Genomic DNA, 16594 nt, shown 5'->3' on the forward strand with positions numbered 1-16594 from the left:
AACCACCCCAAGTCTCAGTGTCTAATGATAACCAGCCATTTACTTTCAGGAGAATGGGTCTTTGGGTCAGCCAGGGCGCAGCTGACCTGGGCTGGGCTTGATGGGGAAACTCTGCTCCAGGCTCCAGCGCCGCAGGCTGGGCTCAGGTCTGCTCACTGCATGTTCTGGGATGTAGGCTCAGGGGGCGGCACCTGCCCAGACCATGATCTTCCCAAGCAGATCACTGGCGTGCAAGAGGCAGGCCCAACCATGCAAGCACATTTCACGCCTCTGCTTGTATCATATCTGCCAATATCCCACTGACCAAAGCAAGTCACAGGGCCAAGCCCAAATTTAAGGGGTAGGGAAGTGTACTTTGCTCCCATGAGGCCATGGCAAAGCTTTGGATGTATATTATTATTCTATTATTACAGGGGGTGAAGAATTAAGGCTAGGTATTCAATCTACCACAGTTTCTCTATCTGCTTTCTGAAACTCCCTCTTTTCAAGGTCCGAGAAAGTCACATTCCACACCTCCCTCTTCCTAACACTTCCTGCCAAGGGAATGGCAGAGCCAGTTCCGTTCTAGTAGGAACTGGGCTGGGTCACTGGCCAGGCCGCTTTCTGGAAGACATTTTGGAAAGCTCCACATTTCGGCCTGGAGTGAACTCAGATACTCTGGACCTCTTCATGGCTCCACTGAGCCTGGGTGCATTGCTGGAGAGTCTATTCAGAACATTTCATCCATTTCTCCCGTTTGCAGGGGCCAAAGAGCTTTGGGGCAGATGCACCGTGGTGGAGCAGGTGTCCACGTCAGAGGCCAGCTTCCCTTGGGAGGGACTTTGGGAGCTATCTGTGTTCCTCTCTTCTTCATTTCCTCTCCTGCCTTAGTGATTGTTCTAGGAGGTGGATCTGCACCCTGCGTGGGGCCACACCACATGTCCCTGTCAATAAGGCCTTTGGATCCAGGAGATAACTTCTTGGCAGGGGAGCTACGGTCCACACACTGTAAGCAGTTCCAGAGGCTGGGGCACTAAGGTGTGCCAGGTACACTGAGGCTGTTTCTGACGGACTCTGGCCCACTCCACACCATCCTCAGGGCTCTTGAGAGAGAAAGAGTGTGCGTGTATTTATGTGTGTGCCCTGTGGACTTCTGGGGAGGTTTTTCGAATCAGGCTGTAAGGGCTGTTTGGCCTCCCCCGGTTCTATGGACTTTCCTGAGGACTTATCACGTGCCAGAGAACTGTGAGGGCCACAATGCCCAGTGGGCCTCAGTCACAGAGCCCGAGGGAGGTCGTGGGGGCCTGAGAAACAGGAGAGCTGGTTCTGACTCTGATACTTATGAATTGAGTACCCGCTCGTGCAGGGGACACAGTGATGAGCAGGACAGACAGGTCCCTGTTGTCATGGAGCTTTTAGTCTTGGCGGTGGTGGTGGGGTTTGCGGACCATTAAAAAATAAGCAAATAGGGAATTCCCTGGCGGTCCAGTGGTTAGGACTCCTCATTTTTGCTGCCATGGACCCAGGTTCAATCCCTGGTTGGGGAACTAAGATCCCACAAGCCACGCAGCACGGCCACAAGAGGAAAAAAAAAAGCAAATAAAGAAAGATGTCAGGTAGTAATGATGAAAATATAACAGAGTGAGGACCAGGGGGTCACTCTAGTTGGGGTGATCAGGGAAAGCCCCCCAAGGAGAGGACATTTGCCACTAACTGGCTATATATCAACAACTAGGTCCTCCCGTTCGCATTAGTTTTCTAATGATATAAATGAGTTTTCTAATGATATTTCATGACATGAAATGTCATGATCTAGCTTCTCCTGTATGATCCTTTTACCCAGACCTGAAAAGGGGTGGGGGAAGCCGATTATGCCGTGTTCTCTCTCTGCTCTCTCTCTGGGGTGGCGAAGGCCTGCACTTAGGGGACAGAAATGATGGGAGCAGTGGACAAGAACTTTTATTCAGTTGGCTTCATCTCCAGGTGCCATCCCTCTCCCTCCTCTACTCCTCTCCCCCACTGCAGCCGGCTTGGACCCCTGCTGCCAGGACCCTGAGGTAGGCAGCAGTTCCCCTAGGGGCTCCGGGGTGGGCATGGGGCGGCCCACCCACCGGGCCGCTGGCTCTGTGTCTGGAATGCTGAAAGGGCTCCTGAGACGAGGCTCCCCCCCCCCCTCCAGACGCTCCCCCCGTGGGAGCGGGGAGAATCGGCCCAAATCCTGCAGAGCCCTAAGAGGCGGGGTGAAGGCGAGGCCCAGGGCACCCACACTGCCCCTCTCAGCTCTCTGCAGAGCTCCTGGAGCCATCCGCTGCTCTCTGGGTGCTGCCATGTCCTTAGACCTTGCAGTGGGGCAGCGGGGGTGGCTCCCTGGAGATACAGCTGATTTCGGCCTGGGTCGTCCAGGCCATGGCGGAGGGTCCGGCCTGGGAGGTCAGGACTGGCCATCCAGATGCCCTGGATTCCACTGCCTTGTCTTTGGCTCTGACCTGCTGTGTAGCCTGCCCCAGCCATTCCTGGGCTTCTCAACCAGGGGCTGGGGCAGGGGAGCGGGTGGGTACGTAGCTAAAAATAACCCATTATTGTTTCCCCCTCATTCTACCAGTATGAGCTTCCCCTGCCACTACACTAGGATGGTACTATTTCATAATCTCAAAGTTTCTGATCGTCTGCGTGAAACACCACCACAAGAGTGAGCTAAAGCCCTCATCCCACCCCAGCACCCTGGCATTGCCTGACTGCCAGCAGCTCCAGCACCCACAGCAAGGATGGCACCGTAAGCCTGGCCCCAGCCTCACTGGCAGCCTCCAAGATATCATCCTTAAAGAAGTAGCCCTTCCACCAGAATCAAAGTCACCGGTTGCCCCCAGCAGCCCACAGATCACTGCTGAAGACAGGGCCTTCATCTGTACTCCGTTCTTGCTGCCGCAATGCATGGTGGACGCTTATTGGAAACCTGAAAGGAGACAAATGTTCTTGGTTAGGCTGTGCGTGGAGCACGGACCCCTCCTGGATGGAAAGGCAAGGGGAGGAGGCTGCAGGTCACCACTCTGGGTGTCGGGCAAGGCACCTCTCAGGGCCTAACCTCTCAGGGCTGCATTTACTCCCCTTTGCAAAGGTTTCATCTCTCTGAGTCAGCATCCACCCTCCTTCTCCTATCCCACGATTTTCACTGACCCTCCTACTTAATTCTCGCAGAGATTCTGTCCTTGCTTTTTGCCCCAGATGTTCATTGTATTGCACGATGGCCCCTCCTGACCACGTGGCTCCATCCTGTAGCCTCCCATAGCCGGATATGGAGACGGGTTCTCTGGACTAAGAAGCAGGACCCCTGAGTTCTAGCCAGGATGGTCCCCAACCTGTGGTGTGACTTTGGGCAAAACGTGTTTGTTCTCTGGGCCTCACTTCCTCATTTCCAAATCGCTGGAGCAGACAAGGTACCTGGCAAAAGCAACGTAGCTAGCATAGCTCCTTGCTTCACAAAGAGTGGTCCACGGACCAGCAGCCTTGGCATCTCCAGGAGCTTGTTAAGAAATGCAGAATCTTGGGCCCACCCAGACTCACCAGACCAGAAAAGTGTGAGAGCTAGTGTGAGTGACGTGCAGTTAATTTGCTTAAAGTTTGGCTGTCCTAGTAAGAGCAAAAGGGAATTTCTGAAGATTCTCAGGTAAAGAACACAGTGTTAAAAAAAAATTGCAGCAGGCAGAGAGGTTGAGGGGTGAGGCAGCACGGGCAGCTGGGTGTGGCCGTGGGGACCCGGCAGTGGGAGAGTGTGGGCGTGGTCCGCTTGCTGTTGCTGGGGGAGAATCTCTGCGACACATCGAATGTGGGAGATAATGGGGAGGAAGAGAGTGAAAACAATTCAAGGCTGTGAGCCATTGGTCCTGCAGACCTAGTTCTGTGTGCAAGACCCCAGGCAGGCCTCACTGTTTAATTAAATGGAGATGGTCCTTAGTTTTAAGATGTTCTTAGCTGTCCTGATTGAATCCCAGGACAGGAAGGGAGAATGTCAGACACACCAGACCGTGGGAAGGTAATGTGCTCTAGTCACCCCGGACCCATGGTTCCCAGCTCTGCTACAGACTGGAAACCCCCGGGGAGCCCTTTGGAATCCTCCTACCCAGGCCACTCCCAGGATGGGTTAAATCAGAATCTCTGGGGTGGGTCCGGGCGATTCTGAGGAACAGCCAGGCTGAAACCCATTGCTTGCATCTCTCTGTTCCAAGGACTGGCGAGGGCAGGTACCGGGGACCAGCAGGCATGTGGCTGCTGAGTAAGTCACGGCTCTGATGCTTCCTCTGCCCCACGGACAAGCACCCAGGGCCAGGATGAGTGGGAAGGAGTGGGAAGGAGTCTGAGCCAGCCCCCACCCCCGGACTGTCACCTTCCCCGCAGACAGTTGCCCGCGGTGATGACTGGGGGCAGGGCTGGGGCGCTGGGCTGGGCTCAGAGTGCGCACGTCACCAGGACACAGCTCCTCACACAGACGGACCTCAGCCCACGACAGATGTGCCATTTCCAGTGCACTCTTTTCTTTATGAACCTTATTTAATTGCTGGAGCTCTCAGTCTATATTGGGATTTTGTGCCTGTAGATTCCCAGAATGGAGGGTACTGCTGCACCCTTTACAAAACAATCACTGGTCTGTGTTGGACCAGTCCTCAGCACAGAGGCCAGCTTCCCCGATGATGGCTCCCTGGCGCTCAGCAGTTTACAGGGGACTTTTATGGACATTATCTCAGGAGAGGCTGACCACCCAGGCAAAGGTGGAATCTGAACTCGACAGATGTGACAGGGAGGCTGGAGGAGGTGACCTGCCCACGGTCTCCCATGGCGGAGACAGCCCTTGTGTTTGGGTCTCTTCCCTCTCGGATCTGTGTTCTTTCCGCTTCGCTGGGAGGGCTCCTGACTGAAGGAGAGCCGGGGTTTTTTCAGAACACAGGTGGTGGGGTTGGGAGCTCGGGGGGCTTTGGAGCCTCCTCCTGGCACCAGCTGGGGAAGAGGGCGTCGTGGTCACTGGGGTCACACCAAGGTTCCCGTCCAGACAGAAATACTTCCAAACTCAGGGATTAAGGAAGATTAAAAACAAAACAAAACAGAAGGCACTCTAGAAAGGGGTTAATCTCTTAAAGCCATCCTTGGCAGTTAGAAACAGCACATTTGAAACCATGGATGACTAACGCCCCTTACGGGGGGAGATACACCTGTCCACGTGCGCCCCTGGCAGGGATTTAAACGCTCCACAGCTTTCCCACGCATCCTAAGTCAAGTAGATTCATGCTGGCCCTTGGTGAAGTCCAAGAGCTGGACAAGTCGGGCAAGGCTTGTGTTAAATCACTCTTCCTGGGCTGCTGCTCCCAGGCTGACGGTCACAAATTCCCCGTAATGAGCACTTCTGAAGGAGCCCAGGCAGACAGCGCCGCTAAATTAAGAGCAGAGGGGCCCAGGCCGGGGGAGAGGGAGTGTTTGCTTTGGCTGGGGAAGTGCCTGGGCCCCGGCCTGTGTGTTTGCCTGCCAGGGAGGCCTGATAAGTGGGCTGCGTAGAAAGCGCTGCGCGGTGGGACCTGGGCCATCTGTGCATCGGGAGAGGCTGCACCTGCTGCCTCTCAGCCCCGACCTGGCCGGAGAGGGACCCTTTGTCACCCTGTTTTCAGCTTCCTTGTGGCCCCATGGTCACTAAGAACCTGGAATTATTTTCCTTCCCTTGAGAATAAAAATGGAACCCTCGAACTTCTGTTTGTTTTGATGAATTACTTCCAGGCTGCTGTTTGTTTGGAGAACAAAGCTCTCCAGCTGCAGGGAGGGTGGAGGCCAAGAGAAAACCCCCGCCAGCAGGGTGGCTTTCCAGACAGCACGGCCTGGTGGAGCGAGCACGGGAGGCCAGGGTCCTCCTGGCTCTGCCGTTTGTGAGCAGTTTCCTCTCCTGTCAAAAGGGGGATCGCACTCTTGGCTCTGGGTAATTTACAGGAGTGTTGAGGGAGTGATATATGCGAAAGAAACGCATAACTGGTAACCTGCCATACGCATTGTGGTAGAAGCGCCCCAGTCTTCGGCCCAGCTTTCTGCACCAGCTGGGCCTGGTGTCAGCAGGAAGACGCCATCCTGACATAGACCTTGGGTGTCTGCCTCTTCTCTTCAGAGAAGGTTGGATGATCTCATCTCTATTATGTGTACAAAAGCTAAGTAAACATAACGTTAAAGTATTGCTTATTTGTAGACTTCTTGACAGGACAAATAACGGTTGGTTTTTATGAATTTGTTCACGGAGGGGTGTGTCTCCCAGCCCCAAAAGCCAACCCTCCCTCCACTTATGTCCTGGACATCATCCCCTCCAATTCCTCAAAGAACTTTCTCCTGCAGTTTTGGTCCTCTTTCCCAAATCATAAATTCCCTCCCCCCGCCCCACACCCAGTACTGGGCCTTCCCTTTCAGTATATAAGTGAGTCTTCATGACCCTCACGTGTCCCATTCAGGCGGTGGGTAAGTCCCGGCCACCCTCCCCCTGGACCTTCCTGGGAAGGTGCTTTCCTGAGAAGTGAGCCACTTCCGGCCCTCCACAGCCTACACTACATACAGCAGCCAGAGCGAGCTTTCGAAAGCACTGATCAGATCACATCACGCTATGGTTCAAATTCTTCACAGAGCTCCCACCACTCCTGGAATGGAAGCCAAGGCCCTTACCCTCACCTACAAGGTCCATGTGATCTGGCCCTGCTCCCTGGCTCGGCTCCCCCCGCCTGTAACCAGGCCAAGCTCCTTCCCCTCCAGGGCTGGTCACGTTCTGCTCTTCCCAGACTGAGTGGAAGGTTCCCTTCCAGAACCGCATGGCTACGCCATCCTCACTCTTCAGCCATCAGTTTCAAGCTCTCCCCCCACCGCCGTGTCCCTGGGGATCTCTACACATTACATATTGCAGCTACTTTAAAGCACTCGTTGGCACCTCGGATGACCTTATGTCTTTGTCGATGTGGTCATTGTCTGTTTTCTTCCTTCCAGAATGTAAAGGGCTTGAGTCTGTCCTGTTCACTGATATGGCCCCAGCACTGGTACAGGGCCTGACATACAGATGGTGCCTAATAAATGCAGTGTTCATTCACTGATTGGCTGTTCAGTATCGTTCTGTGTCTGATACATATCATTAGAGTATTTGGGGGAGAGATGGGGCCTTGGAGAGCACTGAATCTGAATTCAATTGTTTTTCTTTTTTAGACAAGGAACCTGAGGATGAGAGAAGGCAAGTCATGTGGTCAGGGCGTCACGGCAGGTTGGTGGCAGAGATGGCGGGTCCCAGGTCTCAGAAAAGACCTGACAATGGCGCTGATGCTGCTGGTGCTAGTGGTGAAGAAGAAAGAACAGTCAGCGGGCCGGCATCCCAGCGAGGGTGAGGACGATATGACAAAGGCCACCCTTTCCTGGCGGTGCTCTGTCCACGTGCAAACCTCCTACTATCTAAACTGCAGGGAGTTGGCGGTGAAGCTGCGTGTAGGCCTCTCGGGGCAGGAGTCGGACATCATAGGATCCAGGTCGGCCGTTTCACCCATCAGGGTGCCTTGCTGCCATGTGAAAGCAATGCCAAGCCTGACGAGTAGCCTTTGGATTACAGTGCTGGGATGAGGCTAAAACTAAAAGCGGGGCTGGGGTAGGGGGCCCCGGATGGAGTCTAGTCCCTGTGGGTCTCCAGGGAGAAGGAAGGAGAAGAGAAGGCCTGTCCACGGTGGCTGGGCCGGTGCCAAGACGAAGGGGAGAGGTCAGTGATGGAGGCCAGGAAGGGTCTTCTCTTTCTCATCCTGTTTCTGACACACCACATATTTCTTCTGTAACTGTTACCATGTCCTCAGGCCTGAGCTTTTAAGTGGTGTTTACATCTCCAACTCGCTGGCAAGGACCACGCTCCAAAAGGAGAGTGAAATTTGGAGCCAGGGGTTAAACAAGTTACCAAACCATCACTCAGCCCTTCCTGTTTGGAGAGGGCTGTGCAGAGGGCAGTGGGCTCTGGGGACAGGCAACAAGAGACGCTGAAGATCTGGAGGAGGGAGAGCAGCTTTGCCAAGCAGGGCCGGGGCACCTGGGCCAGCCACCCCCTTGGCCTGTCTCGGTGTGTCCAGTGCTGCCTTCTGGGGCTTTCTCCAGGGGGAGGCCGAGGCAGGCACACGTGAAGTGACTGCAAGGCCAGGCCCGAGGCTTTAGGAACATTCGGGAAGCTTCCAGCTTCCTCGGCTCTAGCCTCCCCCCCTCGCCGCCCCTTGACCATGGCCCTGGAGGAGCTGCCAGGGAAGGTGCACTGACCTGTCCTCTGCAGGATGCTCTGTCTGGCCTTGACGAACGCCAGGATGTCGGAATCTGTCTGGCTGTCCCCCGTGAGCGGGACCGACGACACTGGCCTCTCCGGGATCCTAGGGACGAGCACAGGTCACGCTTTACCACGCCTTATGTTTGGCCCCAGTGCTCACCTTTCCATAGTGCTTTCCCACGTTCCCTGACTGGATCTCACCCAGGGGCTGCGGGCTCCTGCCTCCTCGCCCCCCTCCTTCTCTGCAGCCCCCACAGCAATCCTTCTGCACCCAGACGAGGCACGTGTCCCCCAGCCCTTTGGCTCAAACCCTTAGTGGCTTCTCATCACTCTTGGAATGAAATTCAAACTCCATCTCTGTGTGATGTGGGCCCATTCACTGTGCTCCGGCCACCCTGCTACTCTGTTACACCATGTTCCTTCTGGCCTCAGGCCCTTTGCCTCGCTGTCTCCTCTTCCTGGGCTGCTCTCCCCTCAGAGCCTTACACAGCAGCACAGACTTTCTCTCAGCATCTTCTCCATCCCCCTCACCCCACCTTCCTCTCCCTGCACCCACACCCTCCCCCCACCCTGCCCCTAACTTACCCAAACCAAGCCCATTCTACCTGGGGCCAGATCCCTTTAGCACCCAACTTAGATGTCGTATCCTTTAGGATGTGTCCCCACTGCATCCCCATCCCCTACCATGGCTTAGCTAGTTGCTCCTGAGACAGAGATAAGTCTTCTCCCTTCTCTCCTTAAAAACAGAACCATAATATTTAGCCCAGCAAGTTGCCGCATTAAAAAACGGCATTTCCCAGCCTTCTTTGCAGCTATGTGTGGTCAGGTGACCGGGTTCTGGCCAATGAGATTTGTAAGAAGTGAAATCCCCTTAAAAAGGGAGGGATGCATGTCACCTTTTCCCTCCTCCTTTTCCATCCACCTCCTATACATAAAATCCCCCTTGAGAAAATTCAAAGCAAGGTACTCTCCCGGCTCTGCCAAGCGTCCATCCTCACACCTGTCACTCCACACAGCAGGTGACAGTATCCACTCTCTTAGAAGGCAGCGAGGATTATACAGAGCAAAGGGTTGCTCGTTATCACATGTAATTTTTGGCGTTCCAGCTGCAAGTCAGTGAGAAGTGCTAAAGCAGAGTTGCGGCAGGGAGACTGGGACAGCTCTGGAGCTGTGTGCTCTGTCCAGGGCTGGGAGGGACGGTGGGTGGAGTTCACCCTTGGACGGCCTGCCTGCCACGGGAAGAAGGGCATGCAGGTATTCTAGTCACAGGGCGTGGAGACACGTGCTGGGGAGGGGCCTCGCCGGCTTTATTCATCCTGGAGTGAATGGCTCACAGGCCTGAGGCCAGGCTTCTCAACTCCATGCCCTTCCCTGCCTGGGGACTCTGCACAGGGCTGGTGGGCCACGTGGAACTGCCCCTAGGCTGGCTCCTGTTCCTTGAATGGCCCCAGGTACATCATTTACAAGGATACATGAAGCCACTCTGCCTGCATGGGGCCCCAGCGACCCTGGGGAAAATTCCTTGGCTCTGGGAGTTGGCATCTGTGAGAGATCCCAGGGAATTCCTGGGGTACCACGGCGGAGGCCTGCCCTGGGCTCTGTCTGTGAAGCCACTGCACAAGGGGCTCCTTGGGTTGTGAGGGAAGCAGATTGGCGATTTCAGCCTGCTGCACCCACAGCAGTGGCTGTCACAGGTGTCAGAGTGGGAAGACCACAGACCTGTCCTCCAGGGGGCTGCTGGGGCTGCTCTGCTCCTGGCTGTGCAGGAGGGAGCCAGGCGAGGGCAGGATTTTCCTGGCATATAAGTCACTGCAAGAGACAAATCGACAAAAGAAAAAGGTATGGGAGGAGGTTTACAGAAGAGAAATTTAGAGTTTATATCTAGGAGCTGTATGGACTGAAAGTTTGTCTCCCCAAAATTCATACGTTGAAATCGAATCCCCAGTGTGATGGTATCTGGAGGTGGTAATGGTATCTGGAGGGAAGGTATCTGGAGGGAAGGTAATTGGAGGGAAGGTAATTAGTTTGGATGAGGTCATGAGGGTGGAGCCCCCATTATAGGATCGATGCCCTTATAAGAAGAGGAGGAGAGATCAGAGCCGTCTCTCTACCAGGTGAGGGCACAGGGAGGAGGCCGTCATCTGCAAACCAGGGAGAGGGTTCTTACCAGAAGTGGATCCTGTGGACTTTGATCTGGGACTTCCCAGCCTCCAGAATTGTGAGAAATAAATAAGTCCCTGTTGTTTAAGCTGCTTAGTCTATGGCATTCTGCTACGGCAGCCCAAGCAGACTATGGCAGAAGCCAAGAATCCTCTGTTGTGGATGATGATTAGTCAGTTATACCAGAACACCACAGACTGGATGGCTTAAACAACATGAATTTATTTCTCTCTGGAGGCTGCAAGTCTGAGATCAGGGTGTCAGCATGGTCAAGACTGACGACTTCTCGTTGTGTTCTCACATGGTAGAAAGAGAGTGAGCTAGGTCTCTGGCCTCTTCTCATCAGGGCACTAATCCCATTCACGAGGGCCCCACCCTCATGACCTAAATGCCCACCTCCAAAGACTATCACTTTGGAGGTTAGACTTCAACATATGAATTTTTGGAGGACACGTTCAGTTTATAACATTCTGCCCCTGCCCCTCCCCCCATTCAAGTCCTTCTCATGTAAAATACATTCATTCCATTCCACCAGCCCCCGACTTATGCCAGCATCAACTCTAAAGTCCAAAATCTCATCCATTGAAATATCATCTAAATTAGATATGGGTGACACTCAAGGTATGCTTCATCCTAAGGCAAAAATGCCTTGCCAGCTGTGGACCTGTAAAACCAGACAAGTTATGTGCTTCCAAAATGCAATGATGGGACAAGCATAGGATAGACATTTCCATTCCAAAAGGGAGAAACAGGAAAGAAGGAGGGAGTGACAGGTCCCAAGCAGGTCCAAAACTTAGCAATGCAAACTTCATGAGCTCCTAGGGCTTGAGAACAATCCTCTTTGGCTTGACACTCTACCCTCCGGACCCACTGGGGTGAGGGTCCTGTCTTCTGGACCCATGGGTGGAGTTGCTGCTGAGCTCTGCTGGGCAGGGGTCGTGCCCTCATAGTTCTGCTGATCGGCTCCACCCCCACAGCCTTGGGCAGAGGCTGTCTGGATTGTTGAAAGCAAGGCTATCGTCTCCCTTTTTGAAATGGAGGAGGCAGCTGTGATGATCTCTGAATTGCCTTTGGGGTAATTCTTCCCTTGTCTTGAAGGATAGTGCCCATTCACAACAGAATAGTTCTATGGTCCTGTCCCGTGAGGTCCGAGAAGTCCACCAGCCTTCCTTTCTTCCTCCCATCTCCTTCTGCTTCAGTTCAGTCTGGCAGTTTTTCTGCTGGGAGGCTGATGAAGTCTGGGATTCACACCCACACTAATCTCCTAGCGTTCTCTTCTGAAGATGTTTTCTCATTTTTTGCTGTATGGATAGGCTGAGAGTTTTCCAAATCTTTAAGTTCTAGTTCCTTTTTGCTTAATAATTCCATCTTCAAATCTTTCCTCTCTTCTTGTATTTTGCTGTAAGCAGTCAGGAGGAGCCAAGCCTCTCCCTCAGCACTTTGCTTAGAAATCTCCTCAGCTAAATGTCCATTGTATCCCTCGCAAGTTCTTCTTTCCACAAAACACTAGAACATGAACACAATTCAGCCAAGTTCTTTGCCACTTTATAACAAGATCACCTTTTCTTCACTGTCCAATAACATGTTCCTCATTTCTGTCTGAGACCTCACCAGAATGGCCTTTACCATCCATATTTCTACCAACATTCTCTACGTGATTATTTCCGTATTCTCTAAGAAGATAGCAGCTTTCTCTACAGCTCTCCTCTTTCCTTTCTGAGCCCTCACCAGAACTGCCTTTAAAAGTCCATTCGTGACAACCTCAGCATCTTCTAGCACGTGCTTCAAAACTCTGACAGCCTCTACCCATTACCTGGTTCCAAAACTGCTCCTACATTTTTAAGTATCTGTTATAGTAACACCCCACTTCTGGTACTAATTTCTGACTGAGTCTCTTTGGGCTGCTATAACGAAATACCGCAGGCTGAGTGGCGTATAAACAATGGAAATTCATTTCTCACAGTTCTGGAGGCTGCAAGTCTGAGATCAGGGTGCTAGCGTGGTTGTGTTCTGGTGAGAGCCTTCTTCTGGGTTGCAGACTGCCGACTTCTTGCTGTGTTCTCACATGGTAGAGTAAGCTAGGACTCTGGCCTCTTTTTATAAGGTCACTATTTCCATTCTCGAGGGCCCCACCCTCATGACCAAATTAGGTCCCAAAGGCCCCTTCTCTTAATACCCTCACACTGGGGATTAGAGTTCAACATATGAATTTTGGGGACACATTCAGTCTATAACAGATGGTTTATACACTAATTTTCATTGCTAGAGCATTGCATGTACCAGCTGTGGTCGTGGAACAAAAACAACAATGATCACAACCGTCCTTTATAGACACTCTCTGCACACCAGGTCCTGGGAGGGTGCTCTGCAAACATTACGCTATTTAATCCTCTCAATAGCCTCACCATCCCCGTTATATGGACGAGAAAGCAGAGGCTTAGAGAGGTTAAAGAAATTCTACAAGTTGCCCAGTCGTAAGTGGCAGTATCTGGATCTAATCACAGCTCTGTGAGGCTTCAGAACTTGTGCTTTATTAACCGGACTCAGCTCTGGCATTCTGAGGAAACACATGCTGGAGACACATGGCTTATCCCTGGCCACATGGACTGAGCCTGGGTGGCCCTGGCTGACCGGCTCTGTGCTCCCTGAGTGAGGAGTTAGACCCAACAGCTCATGCAGATGCAGTTTTGCCCATTTAATTGATGTGCGCTCCTTGCCTTGGATTCTCAGTTGGGAAACGGTGGAGCCCAACAGCACCCCTTGGGAGGTGGAGAGGCAAGCTATCCTGGGATGTCAGTGCCATGAAGGGATCCACTCCCTTGCTTTGCAATGTCCTGCCTAGACACAATATTGGAGCAGAAAGAGGCCTCCGAAGTCACCTAAGAGCCCTCATTTCACAGGTGGGGACTCTGGGGGTGACTGGCAGGCAGGGTTAGAGACAGGTGCTCTGGCTTTGCTCAGCACGCGTCAGCAGCCCCAGGCTCTCCACAGGCCCAATAACCAGCCGTGAGCACTGCTTCCTCTCCAGCTCCTGTCTGCTGCCCTCTCCTGTCTCAGCCAGGGCAGGGCCTCTTACCCTGGGCCTGCCTCCACCGTCTCAGGAATGTGGGTCCTACAAACGGGAAAGGAAATCAGAGCCTGGGATTTTTTTTTTTCCCCCCTCAGATGTCTATTTCCCAGTATCCCAGAGACTCTGCACTGAGTCTTCGGGTGAGCTGAGCATCTGTGCTGAGGGTCACTGTAGGACCAGAGGCAGTCACAAGGTGGCAGGCTCTGCATGCCTTTCTTTGGAGAACAGAGGCAAGTTCCTAGGGTTCCTTCCGAATGGTTCCTGGTGCAGGCCTCAACTAGGGAAGGAGAAAGGGCTTTCCATTCCGCAGGTGCTGCAATGACACCAGGTCACGGTCAGTTTGGAAGCTGCAGCAAGTCTCACAAGATCAAGCCACTGGCACACAAATGGCTCATGAACTCAATGGTTTCCCGGCCGAGCCTTTTCTAAGATTCCAGGGAGTGCTCGCAGGTGCTAACTGTTGAGGGCTGGGAGTGGGTGGAAAAGGGCAGAGATGGAGGTGACAGGACAGATGGGGGCATCCAGCACCCTGTGCAGAGGCCCAGCTGCCCATCCCGTTGCCTTGAGCAGCTCCCGCAGGAGGATGGCGCAGTGTGATGGCTTGGGGCTCCTCCAGCCCCGAGGCCGCAGGAGCATCCCTGGATGCCATAGCTCGGCCTCTGAACCCTCAGGGTCATACCATGACTTTTGTCCTCTCTCCTGACCCACGAGCCTTTGACGGTGAATTCACTTCTCACGCTGGCATTCCTTCTGGAGAGAGCGCACAACGGCCATTAGAATTAATCATCTCTTCCTTCACAAGGATTAGTAAGTAATATTAATAGTAATTAGGCCTCCTAATGATGGTTGCCCATCAGAGTGTTGTGAATTTAGTGTGATCAGCCCACAGGCCCAGAGCATCCCTGGGGAAGGGATGAAATCAGGTTTCTGTCAGAACCCGAGGAGCAAGAGGACCAGCCCCCGGGCTGCAGTGGTCCCATCAGGAGCAGCGTCTCTGGAGCTCAGGGGAGACAGGCAGCTGGACTCTCACTCTCCTGTTCCAGCAGCTCTGCAGTGGCCCCGGGACACTCGCCTGCTCGTGGAAGAATAGTGTCAGAGGGACCTCGACGCATCTTACAGATGAGACGAGGAGATCCCAAAGGGGGAGCTGGCTTGCCCGAGGGCCAGCACCCAGAAGAGCACCCTTTGTGAAAGTCTAAACTGAGGGGACTCCTTGCAGGTAACCCATGGTGAGCTGATGGGCACCTTTGAGATCCAAGGTTCTGAACGTCAAGGTTAAGGATCTCTTGGCAAGCACATCCAGGGATCACCTTAACTTGGGATACCTAAGGAATATCTAGGAAGGCCAGGCCAGGATAGGCCCTGCCTCTCAGACAAGGTAGATGCTGGGGGAGGATTCTAACGGTGTTTCCCGAGGAGATCCTAGGAGGCCTGCCCAGTTGCCAGTTCTTAGACCCATTCCAGGGTGGACACTCTCTCAGAGAAGCTGGCAGAGGGATGGACAAATGGACAAACAATAGAGAGTGGCCTTGGCCTAGAGGGAGCGTGGGAGGAGGGGGGAGAAGCATCGGGAGGAGGAGGAGAAAAGGGGGAGAAAGAATGTAGGGTGGGAAGGGTTAGGTAGAGCAAGAAAGTGGGGGAGGGCTTCCCTGGTTGTGCAGTGGTTGAGAGTCCGCCTGCCGATGCAGGGGACACGGGTTTGTGCCCCGCTCCAGGAAGATCCCACATGCTGTGGAGCGGCTGGGCCTGTGAGCCATGGCCCCTGAGCCTGCACGTCCGGAGCCTGTGCTCCGCAACAGGAGAGGCCACAACAGTGAGAGGCCCGTGTACCGAAAAAAAAAAAAAAGAAAGAAAGTGGGGGAAAGGGAGGGGAAGAAGGGCATGAAGGAGTGAGGAGGAGAGAGGGGGAGAGAGGGGAGGCAGGGGAGCATGGGGGGCCGGGGGGCAAGGAAGGAAGGAAAAACCGTGGCTCGACATGGAGCCTGGAGTTCAGGCTGAAGCTGCAGCTCGTCCCATTGTTAACCACAGAGTTCAGAGCATCACGTTCCCTTCCTGGGCCTCAGTTTTCTCATTAGTGAAATAGGATTGATTTCAGGGTTTCTCAACTGAAACGATGGGGCCAATCATCCCATCCTTGGATTGGAGTTCCCGATCCAAGGGAGCTCTGGTTTTCCAGTCAGAGGTTGGCCTTCTTAGGAGCCATAATTTTGCTCTTTGAAAATCTTGGTCTCTTGGGAAAATCAGATCGTGGACACATGGAAAGAGTGGGGACCCCAAGCAGGAGGACCTGGTGCTTGGATGAATATGAGGAAAACACATTTGTACAAAATAGTGCAGAATATGAGTGGGAAAATGTCACCTTCTACTAAACAACAGGATACGCACGTGTCCCTAAAGGATGGTCATGGTCATTAAGGTTAAAGGAAACTGATGTGAGGAGTGAGGGGAGAGGGGGGGCCGGATGCTGACAGGCCTGGGTTCCAGCCCTGGTCTCACCTCTCATTAGCTGGGTGACCCTAGCAAGTTAGTTGATCTCTCGGAGCCAGAGTGTTCGCATCTGTAAAATGGGCGCAATGATAGCACATACGTCACACACGTGTTCAGTTCCTGGCCCTTAGAGCCCTCACAGGAGATGTGATTACCGTAAGAGAGGAGAGCCTTGGAGAAGCCTCCTTGGAGAATTTATGGACGCCAACAACTAATCCTCCACAGTTGGCTGTTCACAGAGAATGTCTGCGAAGCCACAATGACCAGGGGCAGGGTCTCCTCCCTGCCTCACCCCTGGTAGAGCTCTGTGAGCTCTTCTCTGCCAGCTTTTTAAAGCAGTGGCAGGTGACTTCTTTATCAGAGGAGGAGCCCAAGACCTTGCCCTTGCCAGTCTCTAGCAGGACCCTTCTCCTCTCACCTGTCCACTGTAACCTTTCCGCCCACAATGAACGGTATCTGAACTACTCTGTGCGAAGGAATTTAGGGGTGCCGACCTCTCATAGCCGAGACATCTTAACAGACACTTCTCAGGACACTTGGTTATCTCTGCCGAAGGTTAGAGATCCCACCCGAGCACCGGCTGCCACCACAGATGACAGAGACTGAACAGT

The 16594-nt window shown here is 53.4% G+C and overlaps 1 protein-coding gene across 1 annotated transcript in view; it reads right to left on the reverse strand.

Moving 5' to 3' along the window:
• Window positions 1-2012: 2012 nt before the first annotated feature.
• KIF6 (kinesin family member 6) overlaps window positions 2013-16594 on the reverse strand; it is a 387990-nt gene continuing 373408 nt past the window's right edge. Inside the window, exons 21-24 of the mRNA XM_027127150.1 lie at window positions 10448-10474; window positions 9986-10094; window positions 8263-8369; window positions 2013-2932 (exon numbers count right to left, since the gene is read on the reverse strand). Of these exons, the coding sequence (XP_026982951.1) occupies window positions 2922-2932; window positions 8263-8369; window positions 9986-10094; window positions 10448-10474 (254 nt within the window). The 3' untranslated portion in view covers window positions 2013-2921. The remainder of the gene's footprint in view (window positions 2933-8262; window positions 8370-9985; window positions 10095-10447; window positions 10475-16594) is intronic.

The sequence above is a fragment of the Aethalodelphis obliquidens genome, unplaced genomic scaffold, assembly GCF_003676395.1.
Source record: "Aethalodelphis obliquidens isolate GAN/ISIS:26980383/991018 unplaced genomic scaffold, ASM367639v1 scaffold31, whole genome shotgun sequence".
Lineage (NCBI taxonomy): Eukaryota > Metazoa > Chordata > Mammalia > Artiodactyla > Delphinidae > Aethalodelphis > Aethalodelphis obliquidens.